This window comes from Lepus europaeus, chromosome 6 (assembly GCF_033115175.1).
Source record: "Lepus europaeus isolate LE1 chromosome 6, mLepTim1.pri, whole genome shotgun sequence".
NCBI lineage: Eukaryota > Metazoa > Chordata > Mammalia > Lagomorpha > Leporidae > Lepus > Lepus europaeus.
Genome location: NC_084832.1, coordinates 131764975 through 131783610, shown reverse-complemented (window position 1 = coordinate 131783610; position 18636 = coordinate 131764975). Strand labels below are relative to the sequence as shown.

General features: G+C 57.8%; 1 protein-coding gene across 1 annotated transcript; it reads left to right on the top strand.

Annotated features, from left to right (window-relative positions):
* The first annotated feature begins 6979 nt into the window (after positions 1 to 6979).
* On the top strand, positions 6980 to 12864 carry AMIGO2 (adhesion molecule with Ig like domain 2). Its single transcript, XM_062195239.1, has 2 exons — positions 6980 to 7042; positions 10783 to 12864. Exons 1-2 carry the CDS (start codon positions 6980 to 6982, stop codon positions 12862 to 12864), a joined length of 2145 nt encoding a protein of 714 aa, XP_062051223.1.
* The last annotated feature ends 5772 nt before the right edge of the window (positions 12865 to 18636 follow it).

Genomic DNA, 18636 nt, shown 5'->3' with positions numbered 1-18636 from the left:
TCACAGCATCAAGTTGTGCTTACCTTACGCTCGGTGTTGGTGTAGCCCACTCTGGAAACAGGCTGTTCCCAAATCCAGGTCTGTCCGTGATGGGAGGTAGTGCTGGACAGAGCAGTTCTCGTGGAGAGTTGAGGCGAGGTGCATGCCCACTGAGGGGTGTGCCGAAGTACAGTCAGGTGAACACTTGAGGAAAAATTAACACGTGCCTTCTGCAATTGTGTCATTTTTCAGAATAGAAACAGAAGGAGACTTTCTCAGACTTTCAAAAGAATTAAAGCAGCAAAAACATATTGCAAAAATCCATCATTCTCATAAACATGAAAAAAAAATTTTAATAACGATTTATTTGAGAGGAAGATTTAGAGAGAGAGAGAGAGAGAGTTATCTTCCATCTGCTGGTTCACTCCCCAAATGGCCACAACGGCTGGAGCTGTCCAGAGCCAGGAGTTCTGGGTCTCCCATGTGGGCACTTGGCCCATCTTCCACTGATTTCCTAGGCCATAAACAGAGCTGGATTGGGAGAGGAGAGCCGGGACACAAACTGGCACCCATATGGGCTGGTGGTGCTGCAGGCAAAGGCTTGACAGAAGCCACAGCACCTGCCCCTGGAAAATTCTTGACAAAACATTAGAATCCGAACCCAGGGATACAGAAATTCACTGGCAGTTCCAATCATAGACTAACACATCTTTCACCACAGTAACCCAGACTGGACCTGGGCCGCGAAGTGACCTCCTTCACCATGGTTAACAGGGACAGGAACAGGGTCAGGTGGTGCCCTCAGGCAAAAAGTCATCCGATGCAGTCGGTCGATCGTGATGGAAACATGGCAGCAGCCAGGAATAATTCCTCAACCTGACAAGGATGCTTCCAAAATCTCCACAACAAGTGTCATTCTCTTACGTCATAACCTGAACAGCTCCCCAAGACTGGGAACATGGAGAGTGGCCGCTGTGACCACTTCTGTATGGCACTGAGACGGGAGGCCTCAACAGACAAGAAGACAGCGCGAGGAGTTGTGGAGATTGGGCAGCAAGAAGGAAGCTGCCTTGCAGACAATCAGGCTGTGCACATAGAACATTTCCAAAGAAGCTGTGGACAAACTGCCAGACCCAGTCAGAGAACAGAGGATGGATGCTGGCTACTGATGGAGCCAGGACAGAAAGCCTTGCTCCACGCTGACCTCTCGCCTGCCATCCACAGCAGGCCCCCGTCTCTCTGCCCTGCCTCGACTCGGACACACCACCGTCCGCAGAGTCCAGCTGTCAGCCGGAGTCCAGCCTCAGCCTCAGCCCAAACCCCTCCCAGCTCACACTGTGATCTCGCAGGACGTTTAGATCGAGCCCAAGCTCTCCCTCTGTCTCGGCAGCCCAGCTGGAGCTCAGACCCCAAGCTCGTTTCGTCACTTTGTGCTGTGTAAATCCCTGGTCTGGAAGGGAAGGGGCTCCCTCTCTGCTGTGCGTTCACTTAGGAGTGAGTCCCTCCCATGCTTTAATCTGAACAAACCTGCTCTGGCCGTGGCTTCCTGCTCTGTCTCCTCTCTCCTGACATAAAATGCAAGCACACAAGTAGTAGTGACGTTTGTAAAAAACTGGCAACAAGCAAATAGAACATAAAACATATTTGCAGTAGCGACCACAAGCTCAAGCACCTGGGAAGAAATCTAACAACGTGCACAACTGAAAACCAAGACCATTGAGGAAGACGGCCGAGTCCCATCAGTGGACACATCTACCTGGTGGTGGCTGGGAGGCTCAGGACGGAAAAGGCCATTGCTCTCTAAAGTCCTAGGCTTCCCACTGTCAGCCAGAAGCCAAGCTATGGATTTGTTTCTTTTTCTTTCTCAGCAAGTGGCCTTACCTGCCACTCCATGGTGCCAACCCCGCAGTGCTTTCTTACAATGAACGGGACTAGTGCTGTGGCATGGCAGGCTAAGCCCCTGCTTACTGCACTGGCATCCCCTATGGGTGCTGGTTCGTGTACCAGCTGTTCCTTTTCTGATCCAGCTTCCTGTTAATGCACCTGAGAAAGCAGTGGAAGATGGCCCAAGTGTCTGGGCCCCTGCACCTACATGGGAGACTCAGAAGAAGCTTCTGGCTCCTGGCTTCAGAGCAGCCCAGTTCCAGCCATCGTGGCCATCTGGGGAGTGAACTAATGAATGGAAGTCCTTTCTCCCTGTCTCTCCCTCTCTCTGTGCCTCTGCCTTTCAAATAAATAAATAAAATCTTAAAAACATTAACCATGAAAGAGCAAAGTGTGATAGACTAGACTGTGTTCACACTGAGAGCTTCCTTTCCCCCAGAGTGGGTGACGTGGCGGTGGCTGGTGGGAGGAAATAGTAATGTATATTAATGTGATATAGTCTATCACACAAACACATTAAAGTTCAAATCCAGAATATATACAGAAATCTTGAAAATCAGTAAGAGGTCTACAATAAAATGGGCAGAAGACTCATGAAAGAGAATGTCTAAACAAACATGGAAAATTGCTCAAGGTCATTAATTGTCAGGAAACGCAAATTGCAACCACCACGAAATCCCATTATCCATCCGCCAACACAGCTGTGATGGAGAAGATGGGAAATAATCATCGTTGGCAAGGAAGCAGAGAGGAAGACTCCCAGAATCCTCTGTGTGTGGCATGGGTGCCACCGCCTGGGACAGTGGCTGTGAGCACCGAAGCCATGCCCGTGGCTCACCTGTGACCCAGGTGTGCACTGGGAGATGGGGGTGGTGGGATGTTCCTGGCAACAGTGCTTGTAAGTGCCCAAAGCCCACCCACGACAGCATGGCTAAGAAAACTGTGATGTAGCCCCACAGTGGATGCCATACTGCTGTGAGAGATTTACAGTCGCCTGCTGAAATACACAGGTATCTCTCAAATACAGAGTTCAGTAACAGGAAAGAGAGTCTACATTCCACCGACATAAAAGATAAAAGCAGGCTGAACTAATCTAGGTGGTCAGAAGTAGGGGGGCGGTCACTGCTGGGAGGTCAGGGACTGGAGGGGCCCTGGGACCTCTGCATTGCCCTTCCTGTGTCCATCCCCACCTGGGCAGGAACACGATTCTGACTCGGGGCTACTGGGACTTTGTTGTCATCAGAATGGCTGGCCAGAACCAAATCTGCGTCTACTTCTTTGGTTTACTTTTGCTGTTCTTTTTGTACTTTTGTACTTTTGCATATTTTTGGAGGTTCTGCAAAGTGCGTGCTTCTTCTGACTCTGGGGACTGGTTTTGCTCTCCAGGCAGCTCCTGTGCTTGCTGACATGTGCTCTGGGCTCCCCGTCTGTCTCGTCCTTCTGTCTTGATAGCTACCCCATCCTAGCATTACTGGACTGGCCGAGAAAGAGGGTAAGGCTGGGGATTCTCTGATGGGGCAGAAGCACTTTGCCATTTTATTTCTCTTAGGATGCAGAAACTTCCTGATCAGCAGCCCAGGGACGATGGTGCCCCTGACCAGGGTGACCGCGGGGCCTCATGGGTGGTTGAATGTATATCTGTGAGCCTAACAGCTTGATGCTGTTGAACACCGAACTTAGCAAGGGAACTGCACTCAGCAACCCCATTTGTGTGCATGAATTCGGCCTCCCCAAGCTTTCTTGGAGGTAGAGAGAATGCCAGGGCCAACACCGGGGTCTGAGCCTTCGATTCTTGTTCAGACCAGTTTTTATTGAAAGTCATTCTCCTGTGTATCAGGTGAATCAGGTGAATTCTGGACACCAAATTATCCAGTTTTTGGCCCTGCCCAGAGGAGCTGTGCTGAGGTCACCTGGGTGGCCCCCACCGCCCACCCACCCTGTAAACACACAGCAGCAAGCACTGCTGCTCTCGGGCACACTGGGTGCTTCCAGGGCTGCAGCCAAGGCGCCAGGGCACTTGGTGCCTTCCCGACAAAGGGAATTCAGGGCAGCGTGAGAGTCTTAATAAATCTGAGCAGATGGGAAATTCTCGAGATGAATGTGGACAGCTGCCCAGCGGGCTTGTCTGCACTCTGCCGCCTCTGCCCGGCAGCTCTCCACAATGGCTGCCAGCATCCCCAGCGGCCTCTGCTGAGCACCTCTCGTGGGGCAGGAGGCAGCAGGCAGCCCGGGCTGCTCTCTGTGGAGGGATCACAGCTGCTGCTGGCCGAGTTTGCTCCCCTGTCACTCAGAACGCCTTGGGCAGCGACGCACTCATCACTCCTGAGCAGAGTGTGCACGCGGTTCCCTGCAGCCGCCACCTGTGCCTCCCTAGGGGAGGTGAGGGCCTGGCACGAAGACCGGTGGCTGAGAGGCCACCCCAGGCCCTGCTGTGCGCTGGAGCCCAGGGCTTGGCCAGCCACAGTACTAGTGCACGCACTGCGGCGGGATGCCTCTCCAGCTCTGTCTGCATTGCAACCTGCAGTAGACACGTGTCACACATCTGTGCCTTGTTAGGCCACATCCACAGAACAGGCAGCACTCCCAGTCTGCCACGTCAGGCCACGGCCACAGACAGGCAGTGCTCAGGATGCGTGCCACGTCAGACCACGGCCACAGACAGGCAGTGCTCAGGATGCGTGCCACGTCAGACCACGGCCACAGGCAGTGGCACGCCAGGCCCTGTGCACAGCAGCCAGTGCTCTCATAGCTTTCTGTTTCCACATGCTTCACCTCAGTGCACCCACTGCATTTCCTGCTTACAGGTGGGCACCCCAAGACTCTAGAAGGGGAGTCCCATATCTGAGGCAACCCAGTTGACAGATGGAAGCTTGGATTCTTTACTCAGTGAGCCCTTGTACCGCATGGCTGGTTTTTCACATGTTGCTAGGTAGCCTTTAGTCAGAGGGCATTTCAGAGCCTTGGTGTGTTCCAGGAGAGAGACGCTGGCTTCCTTGCTGTATTCACTCTTGCTCCCCTGGAGAGGGGAGGACTCAAGTTCACTTCCTCACCGCTTAGTTCTAGGAGGCAGCGTTCATCTCTGATCATTTAATGGTTTCCTCCCAATTGTACTTTTATCTGAATGCAGTTCACCTTGTTGAATCTGATATTGGGGCGCCGAAATGACTAAGATCTAAATTCTGCACATATTTGGAATTTGTGCATCCCTAAACTGTATATTTTTGGTTGCAAGTATTTTGACTCTTGGTATAATCCAGTTTGGAGTTGGATTCTGTGCCACCTCCTATCCTGTGTCTGTCTCATATACTCCTGTGGATTCCCCGCAGGGAGTGTCCCACGGAAGCCCTGCAGTGGGTGTGGCTGAGACTTAATATAAATCCCAGGTGACCTTGACCTCTGACACAGAAAGCTCGAGAGTTGATGAGGAAGCCCAAGGCCAGGGCAGGACGCACGTGGGTGAGAGATCTTGTTCCACCACTGATCATGGGCAAGTTGCTGAAACCCACTCACAGCCCCCGGGGCCCCTGTGGAGAGTAGGGCTGTTGTGGCCATCTCTCAGAGCCCTTGTGGGGATGAGGTGAAGAGTCAGGGCCCCTGAGTATTCTCTTCTGTTAACGGGATGACTCCACTAGCACCGCCGGAAAGACCACCAGCGCGTACCTGCCAGAGATGAGCTTGCATTTGCTGAAAATGACTGAGATAGCACTGGCCATGGTGTGGAGAGAGTCTGCTCTCTTCTCTGTTTTATTTTGTGCTAATGTTGTTTGGAGAATAATGGTTGCTTCAAATTAGATATTACTTTGAATAATTAGATTCACCTTTATAAAGCTATGATAAATTAATTACTGCTGCAGGAAATCAAATTTTTAAAGGACATAAAACAGGAGTCTGAATGCTTCATATAGTTCTCTAAACTGGGTTTGTTAAATATTATCTGTATTTTTTTTTCAGAGAGGTAAAATTTACCCCAGTTTGGAAGGATATAGTGGCATTTAATAATTCAATTAGATGATCTTGTAAGTCTCACACTGAGCAAAGTGAAAATTAGAGCAACTACCATTTATGAACAAAATCTCAAGAGGTGGCCATAATGCTAGATGCATGGTGTTCTTAAATTTTTAAGTTCTTCTCGTTCTATTTGTGAAGCAGAGAGAGAGAGAGAGAGAGAGAGAGAGAGAGAGAGAGGTATAGATAGGTAGGTCTTCCATCCCCTGCTTCATTCCCTAAATGCCCACAACAGCCAGGGGCTGGGAATCCAATCTGAGTTTCCCAAGTCCTTGAGTAGGCACCTGCTGCCTCCCCGGTGCATGTTGGGAGGAAGCTGGACGGGAAGCAGAGGAGATGGGACTAGGACCGGTGCTCCGACAAGGATGTGGGTGTCCCAGGCGTCAACATCTCCAGAGCAGGGCATGATTCTGAGATGTTCGGTTTTGCAAAGCACATTTTCATGTGCCTATTTCATTATTAAGGCTGAGAATTAAGAAGAATTTAGCTCGTTTCTGTGACGTAATCAGGACAAAGCAGACGTCTCCCCTTTGTAAACTCCTCGGCCCCCTTCCTGTGGTGGATTCTCATCATCATTTCTACTCTTCCTGCATCTTCCTGTTTTTCCACAGCAAGCAGATAGTATCTTCCCAGTTAGGGAAAGGCTTTTAGGTTGTTATATCTGTTACTCATTGCAAAAATCAACGGTGATGTGGGGCAGGGGTGGCATTGACCCCTAGGGCTGGCCCAAGGGCGCCCTGGGGAGGAGGAGCTGATCCCAGCCAGAGATGTTGAGCCCCAAGCCTGGCCACACGGACGATCAGCGAGCAGGATGTACACCCGTGCCTACCGTGTGCTCTTGAAGCCAGGCTGTGTGGCTGTGGCGTTGCATATTGCTGTGGTTCTCAGACTGAAAGAAGGTAGTTACAAATATTTCCAAGTAAGCAGCTGCAGTGCCAGGGGGACGGGGACCAGAGCCACTTCCTGCTGGAGCACCAGAGGGCTCAGCTCAGAAACTGCACGTGAGGATCAGATCCCTGAGCAGGTCCCGTGGTGCAGTCAGCGGACGCCGAGACTGAGGAAACCTAAGGGTCCACTGTCCTTTTCCTGTTGTAAGCTTTGCTAACGGAACATGCAGATGAGGAAGAAGTATCTTAAAGACCGCAGCTGTGACAGGCACATACCCTGCCCGATGGTCTGTACACACCACAGAACCCTCACCAGTACTGTGAGCATTGTGACGCTTCCTCCCAGTGCATGCTGCCTTGCCTCGTGTTTCCTAAGGAGCGCAGGGCGGCCCCAGGCGGACTGGTTCGCTATGTCCCTGACACTTCAAGAACAGTGCTGCAGTCAGTGCCACAAGCAGGACGAATCCCTGAAGGACTGACGCACACTCAGCAACTGCTCCCGGGAGGCAGGGGGGCTCGTGTCTGCCCTGGGCAGCACTGAGCGAACAGAGGAAGAAGCTGGCTCCCCCCCAGCACCCTGTGTGCCCGGAACCCTTGTCCTAAAGCAGGCTGTTTCTGAAGCTGCAAGGAGCCCTCCACCGCCAGGTGCCCAACCAGCAATTATGGAGAAGGTGAAGGAGCTTGGCTCAGGACTGCTGGCGGTGGTGGTTTCTGGGGTCACGCTGGGGTTCCGTCGTTACTTGTTTACTTGGAGACAGAGACAAAGGAAGATTTTCCCTCTGCTGGTTCAATCCCCAAACTCCTGACACAGCTGGGATTGGCCCAAGGCTCAAACACACACACACACACACACACATGGGTTTACTAGTCACAATCTAAATCTGGCTAAATGACACTTGGGTTTTCAGTGGGATGACTCCAGCAGGTGATGCAGCCCTTGGCTGAATGTCTTTGTCCAAATTTGAAAACGTTATGGTGAGGGAAAGAAGCCAGGCACAAGTGTGTGAGTCCCTTTCTGTGAAATGCCAGAGGAGGCAAACCCAGAGACAGACGTGGACTGGTGGCCAGAGGAGGCAGGATAGGGACAGACGGGGCCTGGTAGCCAGTGACAGCATGAGTGAGAGGCAGGATGGCTCCATAGCAAGTCCTGGGCAGTTTGGCAAAGCCAGCAGGAACGGCCAGGCTTGTGCAGGTGCCGTCACTTCCAGGGTTGAGGAGCACGACGGTTTCCTGGGGTGCGTGGTTCCAGTCACATTGAAAACCAGTGGGCCCACAGCACCCCTGCAGGAGTCACCCATGTGCAGAGCCAGGGGCCCCAGAAAACATTCTGCAAACATCACCCTGTGAGCCCTGGGCTCAAGAAACACAATGACTCTGCCCTCTGAGTGCAGGACACCAGTGCCCGCCCGAGGGCAGGCTGAAGGCATTCATGGACAGTACAGCCCCGTAGGAGACAAGTGCCTCTAAGGCGGCATTCCTTGGTAAACGGACCCCACTGCGTCCGAGTGCTGTGACCAGTCCTTGTCTCCTAGTCTAAGGTTCCTGGAAAGCACATGATGGAGGATGTCACCCTCTGCAGTGTACCTGGGGCAGGTGTCACGCCCGTGCACACCTGCCTCGGCACCCAGTTCATGTCCCACAGCCCGAGGAGTCATTCCTGACTGCCCAAAGTGCCAGCAGATGAAGCTGTGTGGAAAGGCTGGGCGAAATCTGTGCCGCTCAAATGCCTAGGGAGGCAGCTCACCCATCTGTCCTGGCAAGCGTTCCATGCGGGCACCATCCTGCCAGGGTGGCGGCCCTTCTGTGTAAATCTAAATCCTCCAGATGGAACCCAGAGTGACTGCATCCCATTCTATTTTCAGACCACTTGGAGCACAGTGCTTGCCCCAGCTGCTACAGGACCATGCAGTGTTGTAAGGGCTGGAGCCACACAGGAAGTAATGCATTCACCCGGGACTCGGGTGCCGGCACGGAACTGCCCAATACTCGTTTATCACGACTGTCAGTACCGCACCAGGGCCCCGACAGTCACAGGATGGAAGTCACCTGGGGTGGAGGGTAGAGTGTGGTCAGGAAGGATGTGAAGGTGTGCAGTGGCTTAGGTCCTCTGGGCCCAGGACTCCAGGTTCCAGGGCTCCTGCTTCCCCCCGTGCCTCTCTGGAGGTGTTTGAAGTGGTGGGGCCAGTGCCACCTGCTCATAGAGCTCCCCTCCGTTCCAGCCGAGGTTGAGCTGGACAGAAAACCTGCTGCCCTTGTGGGAATCACATCCCAGTGGGAAGAAGGCTCCTCTTCGGGCCGGTATTGTGACACAGCAGGTTCAGCCACCGCCTCAACGCTGGCATCCTAGATCAGAGCACTGGCCTGAGTCCTGGTTGCTCCACTTCCAATCCAGCTCCCTGCTGATGAGCAGCAGAAGATGGCCCAAGTGGCTCCCTGCACCCACGTGGGAAGCCTGGCTGGAGTTCCTGGCTCTTGGCTTTGGCAGGACCAGCAGTGCCCCTTGTTTGAGGACTGAACCAGTGGATGGAAGGTGGCTCTCACTCGCTGTCTCTGGTTCTTCCTGTCACTGAGCCTTTCAGATAAATTTTTTTAAGCCACCTCTTCCACAAATAAGTAAGGCTGAGGCAACACCTTTTCTCCAGACTGCAAACCCACCGCTTTCAGAGCCCCCCCCCCCCCGGGTCACCTGTGGAATCCGGAGTGAACCCTGCACCTCCCAGCCTCTGCTGTGGATCTCCCAAGAACGGTTCTGCCAGGGGCCCGCAGCCATGAAGCATCCTGGGTTTCCATTTCTCATTTGTTCTAGATGGTTTTTGTTATTATTAGTCACTTAAAGAGCATTCTGGTGAGTGATCTGGGCTCTATTTCTCAGGGTTAACCCTTGGACTCTGTGAACCCAAACCCTGGGGCCCACCCTGAACCCTTGGGTCCACGGGCGGGCCTGGATCAGCCCCAAGTCCAAGGCTGCTGGGATGTTTGTGGTTTGGGGTGCCTGTCCCGTCCTCGGTGGGGTGTGTGCAGGTTGGGGTGCCAGTCTCCTCCTTGATGGAGTATGTGTGGGTTGGGGTGCCTGTCCTGCCCTCCCTTGGTGTGTGTGGGGTATATGTAGGTTGGGGTACCTGCCTCATCCTCCCTAGGGTGTGGGGTTGTGCCGGTTGGGGTGCCCACCTCTCCTCCATGGCGTGTGTGCAGATTGGGGTGCTCTTCCCGTCCTCGTGGGGTGTGTGCGGGCCGGGGGTGTTCGTCTTGGTCCCCGGTTCTGTTTCAGGTCACCTCGCAGGTTATGCCTCCACTGGCCTGTCCTGGTTGCTCTGCTTTTCTGTTTGTGGTCCAGTTCCGGGCAGCTTTTGTCCAGCGGTAATTTCCTTTAATCCGGATACAGTGGCCAAATGGTCGTCAGGCTCAGCCAAATCCCGTCATTAGAATTCTTCTCGGGATTTATCAAAAATGGATTTGCAACCCCGAGCTTGCCAGCCCGCGGAGCCTGCCCTGACCCCTGTGCAGCCTGATCCGGCCAGGGCCTCACTCTCGCCCGAGGTCTGGCCAGGCTGCGCCCCAGGAGTCCAGGAACCGGCAAAGTTTCGGGGCGTGGGATCTTTGCCGCCCTCTCCTGCCGCCCCTCCGGAGTAGGACGCCCTCAACGCAGGGGGGGGGGGGGGCGGCGGCCCCTCCCTCCGAGGCCGGAAGTGCCCCTAACTTTCCCGATTCCCCCACCACCTGTTTGGGGCTGGAGATGGGGTGGGCGAGTCCTCCGAGGGGCAGGCGGGCTGGGCCCGCAGCAGCTGCTCCGGTCCCGGGAGGCGGGGGAGCGCTGTTCGATTGGCCGCGCCCCGCGCCCCGCCCGCTCGGCCCGCGGTCTCGGAGCTCGGCCCGCGGGAGGGAGGGAGGGAGGACGCGCAGGGGCGGGACCGGCCTCTAGACCCCACGCGCGGGTCCGGCCCTGCGGCTTCGGAGTGCGCGGAGCGGGACCCGTGCGCCCTGCACTCCTGGACCGGCTCCGGGGCGGACTCCCGAGCCCCTGCGCCAGGCGGTGGCTGGACCCGGCTCCCGGAGCGGATTCGCGCGCGCCTGGACCCGGCGTTACCTGGGCCTGGCTGTACCTGGGCGCAGCGGCAAGGACCAGAGCGTCGCAGAGAGGGACGTGGTGCCGGCGCCGCCGCTGGAAGCCGCGGCGCTGGGAGCCCGAGAGGGCCGCGCAGAGGAGCCGGGGCTCGTCGGGATCCCCCAGCCCCCGCCTTGCGCCTCCGTGAGTGGCTCCCGCGCGGCTGTGTACGGCCGCATTCGTGTTTCTGCGTTTGCTGGAGGCCGCCGCACGGAGCAAGAGCTGCCGGGAGGCGGCCTGGAGCGTCTGGGCGGGAGTGGCCTGGGGACGCACGGCCCGGGTGGCGTGAAGGCCCCTGGGGATCCGCGCGCCGGCACCCGGGGCGAAAGTTCCCAGTCGGATCGTGGGGCGTGGCGCTCGGGGGTCGCCGCAACAGTTGGCTGCCTCTCCCCGCGCAGTGTCGCTTGCTCACCAGGTCCGCCGTGGAGGCCGAGCCGCCCGAGCGCCCGGAGGAGCCGCGGGGCCACCATGTCCGCGCGCCCGCGCTGCCGGGGTCTGCTGTGCTTGCTGGCAGTGACGGCCGCCGTGCGCCCCGGCGCGTGCGGGCTGTGCCCCGCCGCCTGCACCTGCGCCACCGACGTCGTCAGCTGCACCGACAGGAACCTGTCCAGGGTGCCTGCCAACCTCTTCAGGCTCGTCCGGAGACTGGACCTGAGTTACAACCGGATCGGGCTCCTGGACTCCGACTGGATGCCGTCGCCCCTGCTGAAGCTCAGCACCCTGGTCGTGCGCCACAACCATGTCGCCAGCGTCTCCGCGGGCAGCTTCGCCGCGACTCCCAACGTCCGGAGCCTGGACCTGTCGTGCAACCGGCTGCAGTCGGTGCGCGACGCCGCGTTCCAGGAGCTGCGGGCGCTGGAGGTGCTGCTGCTCTACGACAACCGCATCTCGCGTCTGGACCCGGCGGCCTTCGGGGGCCTCTCGCGCCTGCAGAGGCTGTACCTGAGCGGCAACTCCCTCACGCAGTTCCCAGTGGGTCTCTACCTGGGCAGGTTCAGGCTGGCGGCGCTCACGTTCCTGGACGTGTCCTACAACCGGATCCCCGCCGTGCCGGTGCACCACATGCACCTGGTGCCGGGCCGGCAGCTGCGGGGCATCCACCTGCACGGAAACCCCTTCGTCTGCGACTGCGCGCTGCACTCGCTGCTGGCCTTCTGGTACCGCCGGCGCTTCAGCGCGGTGGTGGAGTTCAGGGACCACTACACCTGCCGCCCTGCGGCCGCCGCCGGAAGCGGCCAGCAGGTGCCCCTCCTGCGGGAGAGCTTCCTGAACTGCTCGGACAGCGTTGTCAACGGCTCCTTCCACGCGCTGGGCTTCGTCCGTGAGGCCCAGGTCGGGGAGAGACTGGTGGTGCACTGTGACAGCAAAGCTGGCACGGCAAACACCGACTTCCTGTGGTTGGGCCCAGACAACAGGCTGCTGGAGCCGGATAAGGACGGGGAAAACTTCCACGTGTTCCCCAACGGCAGCCTGGTGATAGAGAGCCCTCGGCCAGAGGACGCCGGTGTGTACTCCTGCATCGCCATGAACAGGCAGCACCGGCTGAACGAGACCCTGGACGTCACCATCACCGTGAGCAACTTCTCTGCGGTGAGCAGGGCCCACGCGCACGAGGCCTTCAACACGGCATTCACCACCCTGGCGGCCTGCGTGGCCAGCATCGTGTTGGTGCTCCTGTACCTGTATCTGACGCCGTGTCCCTGCAGGTGCAAGGCCAGGAGACAGAGGAGCATGCCAAGCCAGAGCAGCGGTGGCGGCCCCCTCTCTGTGCCGAGTCCAGGCCCCGCCGCTGAGGGTGCGGTGGACGAGCCGAGGGCGGGTGCTGGGAAAAGAGTGGTGTTCCTGGAGCCTCTGAGGGACGCCGCGGCCCGGCAGAATGGCAGGGTCCGGCTCTTCCCTGGCGAGGCCGCCCTGGCCGAGGGCATCCTGAAGTCCTCTCGGGGGAAGTCCGACTCGGGCTCCGTGAACTCGGTGTTCTCAGACACACCCTTTGTGGCCTCCACCTGAGGCTGGGTCCAGGGGTGAGGCATTGGGCGGGGGCGCGGTGAATGGAAGCTCCCCGTGCTGTGGGTCTGTTTCCTGGAGCTCGAGCAGGCGGCCCCCAGCAGCGGTCGGGAGCAAAGGAGGCTCAGCCCCTTGGCTCTTCGGGGTGCCAGGAAGACCGGCTGTTTCCCCAAGCCCACGTTCTCAGCGACGCCGGCCGTGTGAGAGCTGGCTCAGAGCTGACGTGACTAACCGACCTGTCCCTTTACATCTTAGCCGCTGCCAACCTGCCAGGCCCCGAGGGGGTTGTCTGGGAGAGGAGAGCTGGGTGCTGCTGTGTCCTCAGAGAAGCGGAAGCTGACCTGGGCCGGCAGCGAGGGGCTGGGGCCTGGACCGGTTTTGTTTGGCTTCTCTGCGAATCGCTGGAACTCGCGTCACCCCACGTGTGCCGAGTGTGCAGGCGTCAGTGCCCCTGTCCGCGCAGATGTGTGTGTGGTTCTGTGAAGTGTAGCTGGGCCCTCCCGTGCTGTGCGTGTCCTGTGCCCGTGTCCTGTTTTGCCTGGCTGCTGGAACACCAATCTAAGCTGTTTCCTGGGATGAGCTTGTGACATTTCTTGTAGCCATTCACACCAGACACCTCTGCTCAGCTCTGTGTGGAGCAGGGAGAGCGGACTTTGAGGGAGAAACTCGTCAGTTCTGCCGTGGGAACACCATGTGCTTCGGCCGGGTTTGCAGGACGCTTCCACAGCAAGTGAGAGCGCGAGCGAGCTGTGGAGGCCATGCTGTCTCCATCTCTGCCGTGCGGTCTCCAGGGTCCCCTCTGGACCAGGTCTCCCCAGACCAGACTTCGAGTGAGGCCCTGCCCACGTTGAGACTGTGCTGTTAGCTCCGCCCGGGCTCCCAGTGGTTCCCTGCCCTGGTGGAACCCAGTGTGGGATTCTGACAGCCCAGCCTGAAGGAGCTCTGACCCTCACGTGCTGCTCCATCCCACTTCCCGGGGACGGTTGTGGGCTGTCCAGGGCCCAGCACTGGGTTCTCAAGCAGAGATTGCACTCAGCACAGCCCTCGGTGCCGGCCAGAGGTCCACAGGAACGGTGACTGACGGGGGTGGGCGTGGACAAGGAACCCAGGGCCGGAGCCAGGATGACACACTTGGCAATGGAGAATCGAGGGTGTGCAGTCCCCAGGCCTGGAAGATGGCGTCTCAGACAGCGTGACCGATAGCACAGAGCAGCAGCTGACGGCCACAGTGCAGCCACTGGCTTTGGCTATGGGGGCTTTCTGGGCAGTGTCAATGACAGTAGTGGACATGTGGTGGCGGCCCCGAGTGCCACGCCCTGGTCAGCAGGGGGAGGAAGCACACTTGTGGGGACTCAGGCCTGTAGGGCGGACCTCACCCCTTCAGAGCCCAAGCTGCAAGCAGGGAGCACTTTGCCCCTCACTGCCATTGTGTGGCTCTGGAACAGTCGCCGCTTCTCCCTTAGGTTCAGAGCAGCCCAGGGGCCTCACCGCCCTGCCTGGGGTGTGGGGGAGCCAGGGCCGCCCTCACAGAAGCTACAGGCAGGATCTCCGTGCTGAGCCTCTTCTGGGCAGGTCTCTGAGGTCCTCCAACCTCAAAGCCTGGTTGGGGTGGGAGTGGGTGTTAGCAGGGCCACGCACTCTCTGGCTAATCGTGAGCTGAGGCAGAGACTAAGATACAACCAAACGAAAGGCAACAGAAAACTTGCCAAAAACCGAATGGCAAAGCTGTATTTTGCACAGAAATAGGATAAGAAAGTGTAGAACTGGATGCTGGGATGTGAATTTTGGGTTCTTAAGTCTGTCTTTTTTGGGGGTTAGGAGTCTGATCACATGTATTTTAAATATAGGAACAGAATTAATTTGTCTTTTATAGATTCATCCCACTCAAAATTGTGGGTTACGCTCTGGGTTACGCTCTGGGCCACTTGGTTCTGTTGGAATGTGGGTGTGAGGCTACAAAGATGGCAGAAGTGAAACTTCCCAGGCTGCTTTTCTCACTGGCGAAGCCACCAGGCCCAGTGCTGCTTCTAGGGTTATGGTCATGTGTTCCACAGTTCGCTGTAGGATCTATCGTCTGAAAGAATGGCCTTAAAGGTTGCCTTATTTATACTCAGCTTCTATATTACTCCTCACTGTTTGGCCTAGAGACACTTCAATATGTTTATTTTTTAGCTGTAGTTGTTGGAGTTATTTGCACAGAGAAAGGGTCTTTGTTTTTCTAAATAAGTAGCCCTCTGAAATGTTCCCCAGAGGCAGGCAGCTGAGGCTAAGTGTAGTCCCACTGTGCAGCAGGCTCCGCCCAGCCCCTCCAACACCACAGCCTCACTGTGTGACTGTGTGTGTCACCCCTCACCCAGCGGCCTTGTCGCCGAGGCTCAGCACCCCCAGGAGCCTGGAGTGGCGAGACCCCCCACGGCAGCAGGTGCACGTGCGGCCGAGCCCTTCCTTCACTGGGCCTCGGGGCCTCTTGCATCTGTAGTGATGTCAGAGCACTTATTACAGAGGAGAATCCTGCTCCTCTGGGGACGCTGCGACTCTGACAAGCAGAGTGTGGCTTGCTGACACAGGCTGAAGGCTGGCCTCAACGGCGGGCTGTAATTGATGGCTCTTGTTTTTTGAAATTATGAGATGTGGAAGATTTCCTCTGACTAAACCTCGATTCTTCCCTTTTTAAGCTATTTTTAGTTTGAAGGCAGCCACACCAGATCTTGTTTGCCACAGTGAGCTTTGAAGCTTTCGGGTCTGATTAGATCACAGAGGCTGGGAATGTGCTCCGGGCGGTGGCGCGCACATCCTGGCTCCCAGCACTGCTCTCTTGTTGCTGCGCAGATTAGGACAGCCCCTCCCTCCCAGGGAGCCCCGCCCCGCCGAGAGCCGTCCCCAGCCCTGCTGCCTCTCACAGGAATGGCAACGGCCAGGTCCCCCTGCAAGTGTCCTGGACCATGACCCAGGAGAGGCAGAGCTGGAAGGCCTGTCTTGCCTCCCTGGGAGGGCGCTCACCTTTGTGCTTCGTCATCACAGCGGCCCTGAGACCCTTGCCCTGGGCCCCTGGGGAGGAGCTCACAAAGGGCTTCCCCAGGGGGCCCCCTCAGTGGTGACAAATGCCTCCCCCTCCCCCCCCCCCCCCCCCCGCAGTGCTAGGACCGGTGTCTCACCAACAGAGCGACTTGGCCAGCTGGGCTTGGGCACCAGGCTGCCCGTGGAGGCTGGCACTGTTCCCTTCACCAGGAGCCTCCCCTCAGGGGACTGGTTTAGGCATGAGTGCTGGCGTGTCATGGGTTTTGGTCCAGCCTGTGGGGGCATGGACCCCGCCCTGCCCTGCCCTCCCTCCCCAGGCCTGTGACGCCAGGACCTACCCAAGCGCTGCACCATTCCTGCCGAGAGCCCCTGGCTTTCTGTCCATGCCCCACCGGAGGGGCTGAGACTTACACGTGGCCAAAGAGCAAGGAGTCGGCAGACTGGACCTGAGTCCAGCACCATCTGGGTTCAGAGCCCAGGCTCCTGATGTCCCCTCGGTGATAAGTCAGCGGGGCTACTTTCTTGCCGCTGCCCTGCGGCCCCCCCTTGCCTGCGCTCAGGACTCCGCCCCCAGAGCTGGCTGCTCAGCCCCCAGCACTGCCCCCCCTGCCTCTCTCTGTCCCTATGGGTCCTCCATCTCCAGAGGCCTGTGTGAGGCAGGTGTTTCAATTATACTGAGTTCTTGGCAGATGCCAGTCCCTGTGCCCCACCTAGAACTGGCAGTGGGCTAGCTGCTGCCAGGCTTGGCAGAGGCCCTCACGAGGCAGGTGCTCTGGTGCAAAAGTGCCTGGCTTGGGGTCTGGGAGGCTCCAGGGAGGAGTCTGTCAGAGGACTGTTTGTTTCCCACGCTGGATGCCCAGACGTGGACGGACCGTGGGACTGTGCTGTGCTCCGGGGCCCTGGGGATCCACCCGAGGGGCTGTGGGAAGCAGAGCTGTGTGGATGATCTGTCTCCTAATAAGGCCCTTGGGCAGGTTGACCGGACCCTGGAGGCGGGATTCAGGGTGCAGTTCCTGTTTTCCTGCTTCTCCCTCTGCATTGGAAATGTCCCTCGGCCGGTTCTGTTCCACAGCTCAGCAAGGAGGAAGCCTGCACCTGGCTCACGGGAGCGCTGCCAGCACGTTTTGCTGTGGAACAAGAGTCCGAAGCCCAGCCCGTCTGGGGGGCGCTGTGGGCTGTGTGCAGTACGACGCAATGATCCTACTTAATTCGGTTATCACTCTGTGGACCGAGCAGTGTCTTAGAGCCAATGTTTACCCAAGCCTGGCAGTAATTACGTTTACACCGCTCGCCCACACATCGGTTTCGCTGGGTGGGAAGAGACAGAAAGATGGGATTTTCACGGGAAAGAGTCCGGCAGGCCCTCTGCTGCCTCGGCGTGTGTGTGGGCTTCACCCAGCCCTGCCAGATCCACCCTCCCCAGCACTGGGCTTTGAGCACATCCTTCTCAGGGTCTAGGCCTGCCAAGCTATGGCACACATGCAAAAAAAATTTTTTTGAGCTCCATTCTTCCAAAGAACATATCTTGCCTGATGTGGAAATGCAGTGAAATATCAAGGAAGTTCATTTTGTATTTGTGCTCAGTTTTTAAAAATATTCACACTTACAGTGGAAGGGCAGCGGCCGGCACGGTGGGGAGGCAGTGTGCACCTCCCCGGGGACTGCTTCCCAGGCTGGAGTCTTCCCGGCTGGCCCCGGGGGAGCTGTCAGGGCCGTCTGTAAGGACTCTGTGGGAAAAGCCCATCGTCCGTCCATTGCATACCTTCTGTGTGTTAATTAGTTATAATGCATCACGCGTCATTCTTGTAGGGGCCCCGGCTAGCTGCCCTCTGGTTATCTGATAGACAGTGGAGTCGCTACTTTGCCTGGTTTAGTTGGTGGACACTTCAGATCTTGGACTGAAGGCTTCCAGGGACGACGTGTGGGCAGTACTGCTTCCAGGATGCAGCGGCTCGTCCGTCCGGGAATCTGGGGGCGCGTTCGGCCTCTGCCAGATACCGAGGCCTCTTCCTTGGGGTCTGAGATTCCAGCAGAGAGGCTGCGCCGGGGTAGGTTTCAGACCAACCCGCGACCCCCTTCCTGCTTCGTGCCTGCCGTCCTGGTCATCACCGCGGGGCGCTCTGTGTCCGCCTCTCACAGGGGTCCTTGAGGTCAGCTGTCTGGGGTGCCCAGCACCGCCACTGGCTCCCGAGCCAGCAGAGAGCGGACGCACACCCAGTGGACCAACGCTGCATGCCCAGTGGGTGGGGTGGGCGGGATGAGACCGGGGCGGGCAGGTACCGGCGCCCAGGGGTGAGTTCCCTCAGCGCAGTCACGTGCCCGCCCCGCGTGTCCAAGGTGCCCACACGGCGTGTGTGAGAAGACGTGCAGGAAGCCGGGGCTCTGCCCACAGGGGAATGCCACTGCACGGTGGATGGGGGAGGACTCAGCTGCCCGAGGCCCCCTTTGCAGCAGGTGTGCGGTCTGGAGGGCCCCGCCCCTTGGCAGGCAGGGGTAGTTAACTGCTCTCTCAGAGCCAGGGGCTGCCGGCTGCGGTAAGTCCCTGCTTTTCTGAGCCAGCTCCGGGATGGGGGTGGAGACCACCCCAAACAAGAGAGCGGAGCGAGGGCGAGCTCGGCGCAGGGGCTGGCCCGGGACACCTGCCGCTCCTCAGGGCTTTGGGGAGGGTGGGCAGGCTCCTGGTCAGCGTCCGGTGTCCCCTGGCCAGGACGCCTGTCCTGGTGATCCACATGTGAGCAGCCATCCCGGAAGCTGGGG

Bases quoted from the DNA above. Each gene is read 5' to 3' on its own strand.
- AMIGO2 (XM_062195239.1), top strand. From the start codon at position 6,980: ATGCAGATGAGGAAGAAGTATCTTAAAGACCGCAGCTGTGACAGGCAC. The intron at 7,043-10,782 runs GTCTGTACACAC...CCCCTGCGCCAG, and splicing joins GGCACATACCCTGCCCGATG to GCGGTGGCTGGACCCGGCTC.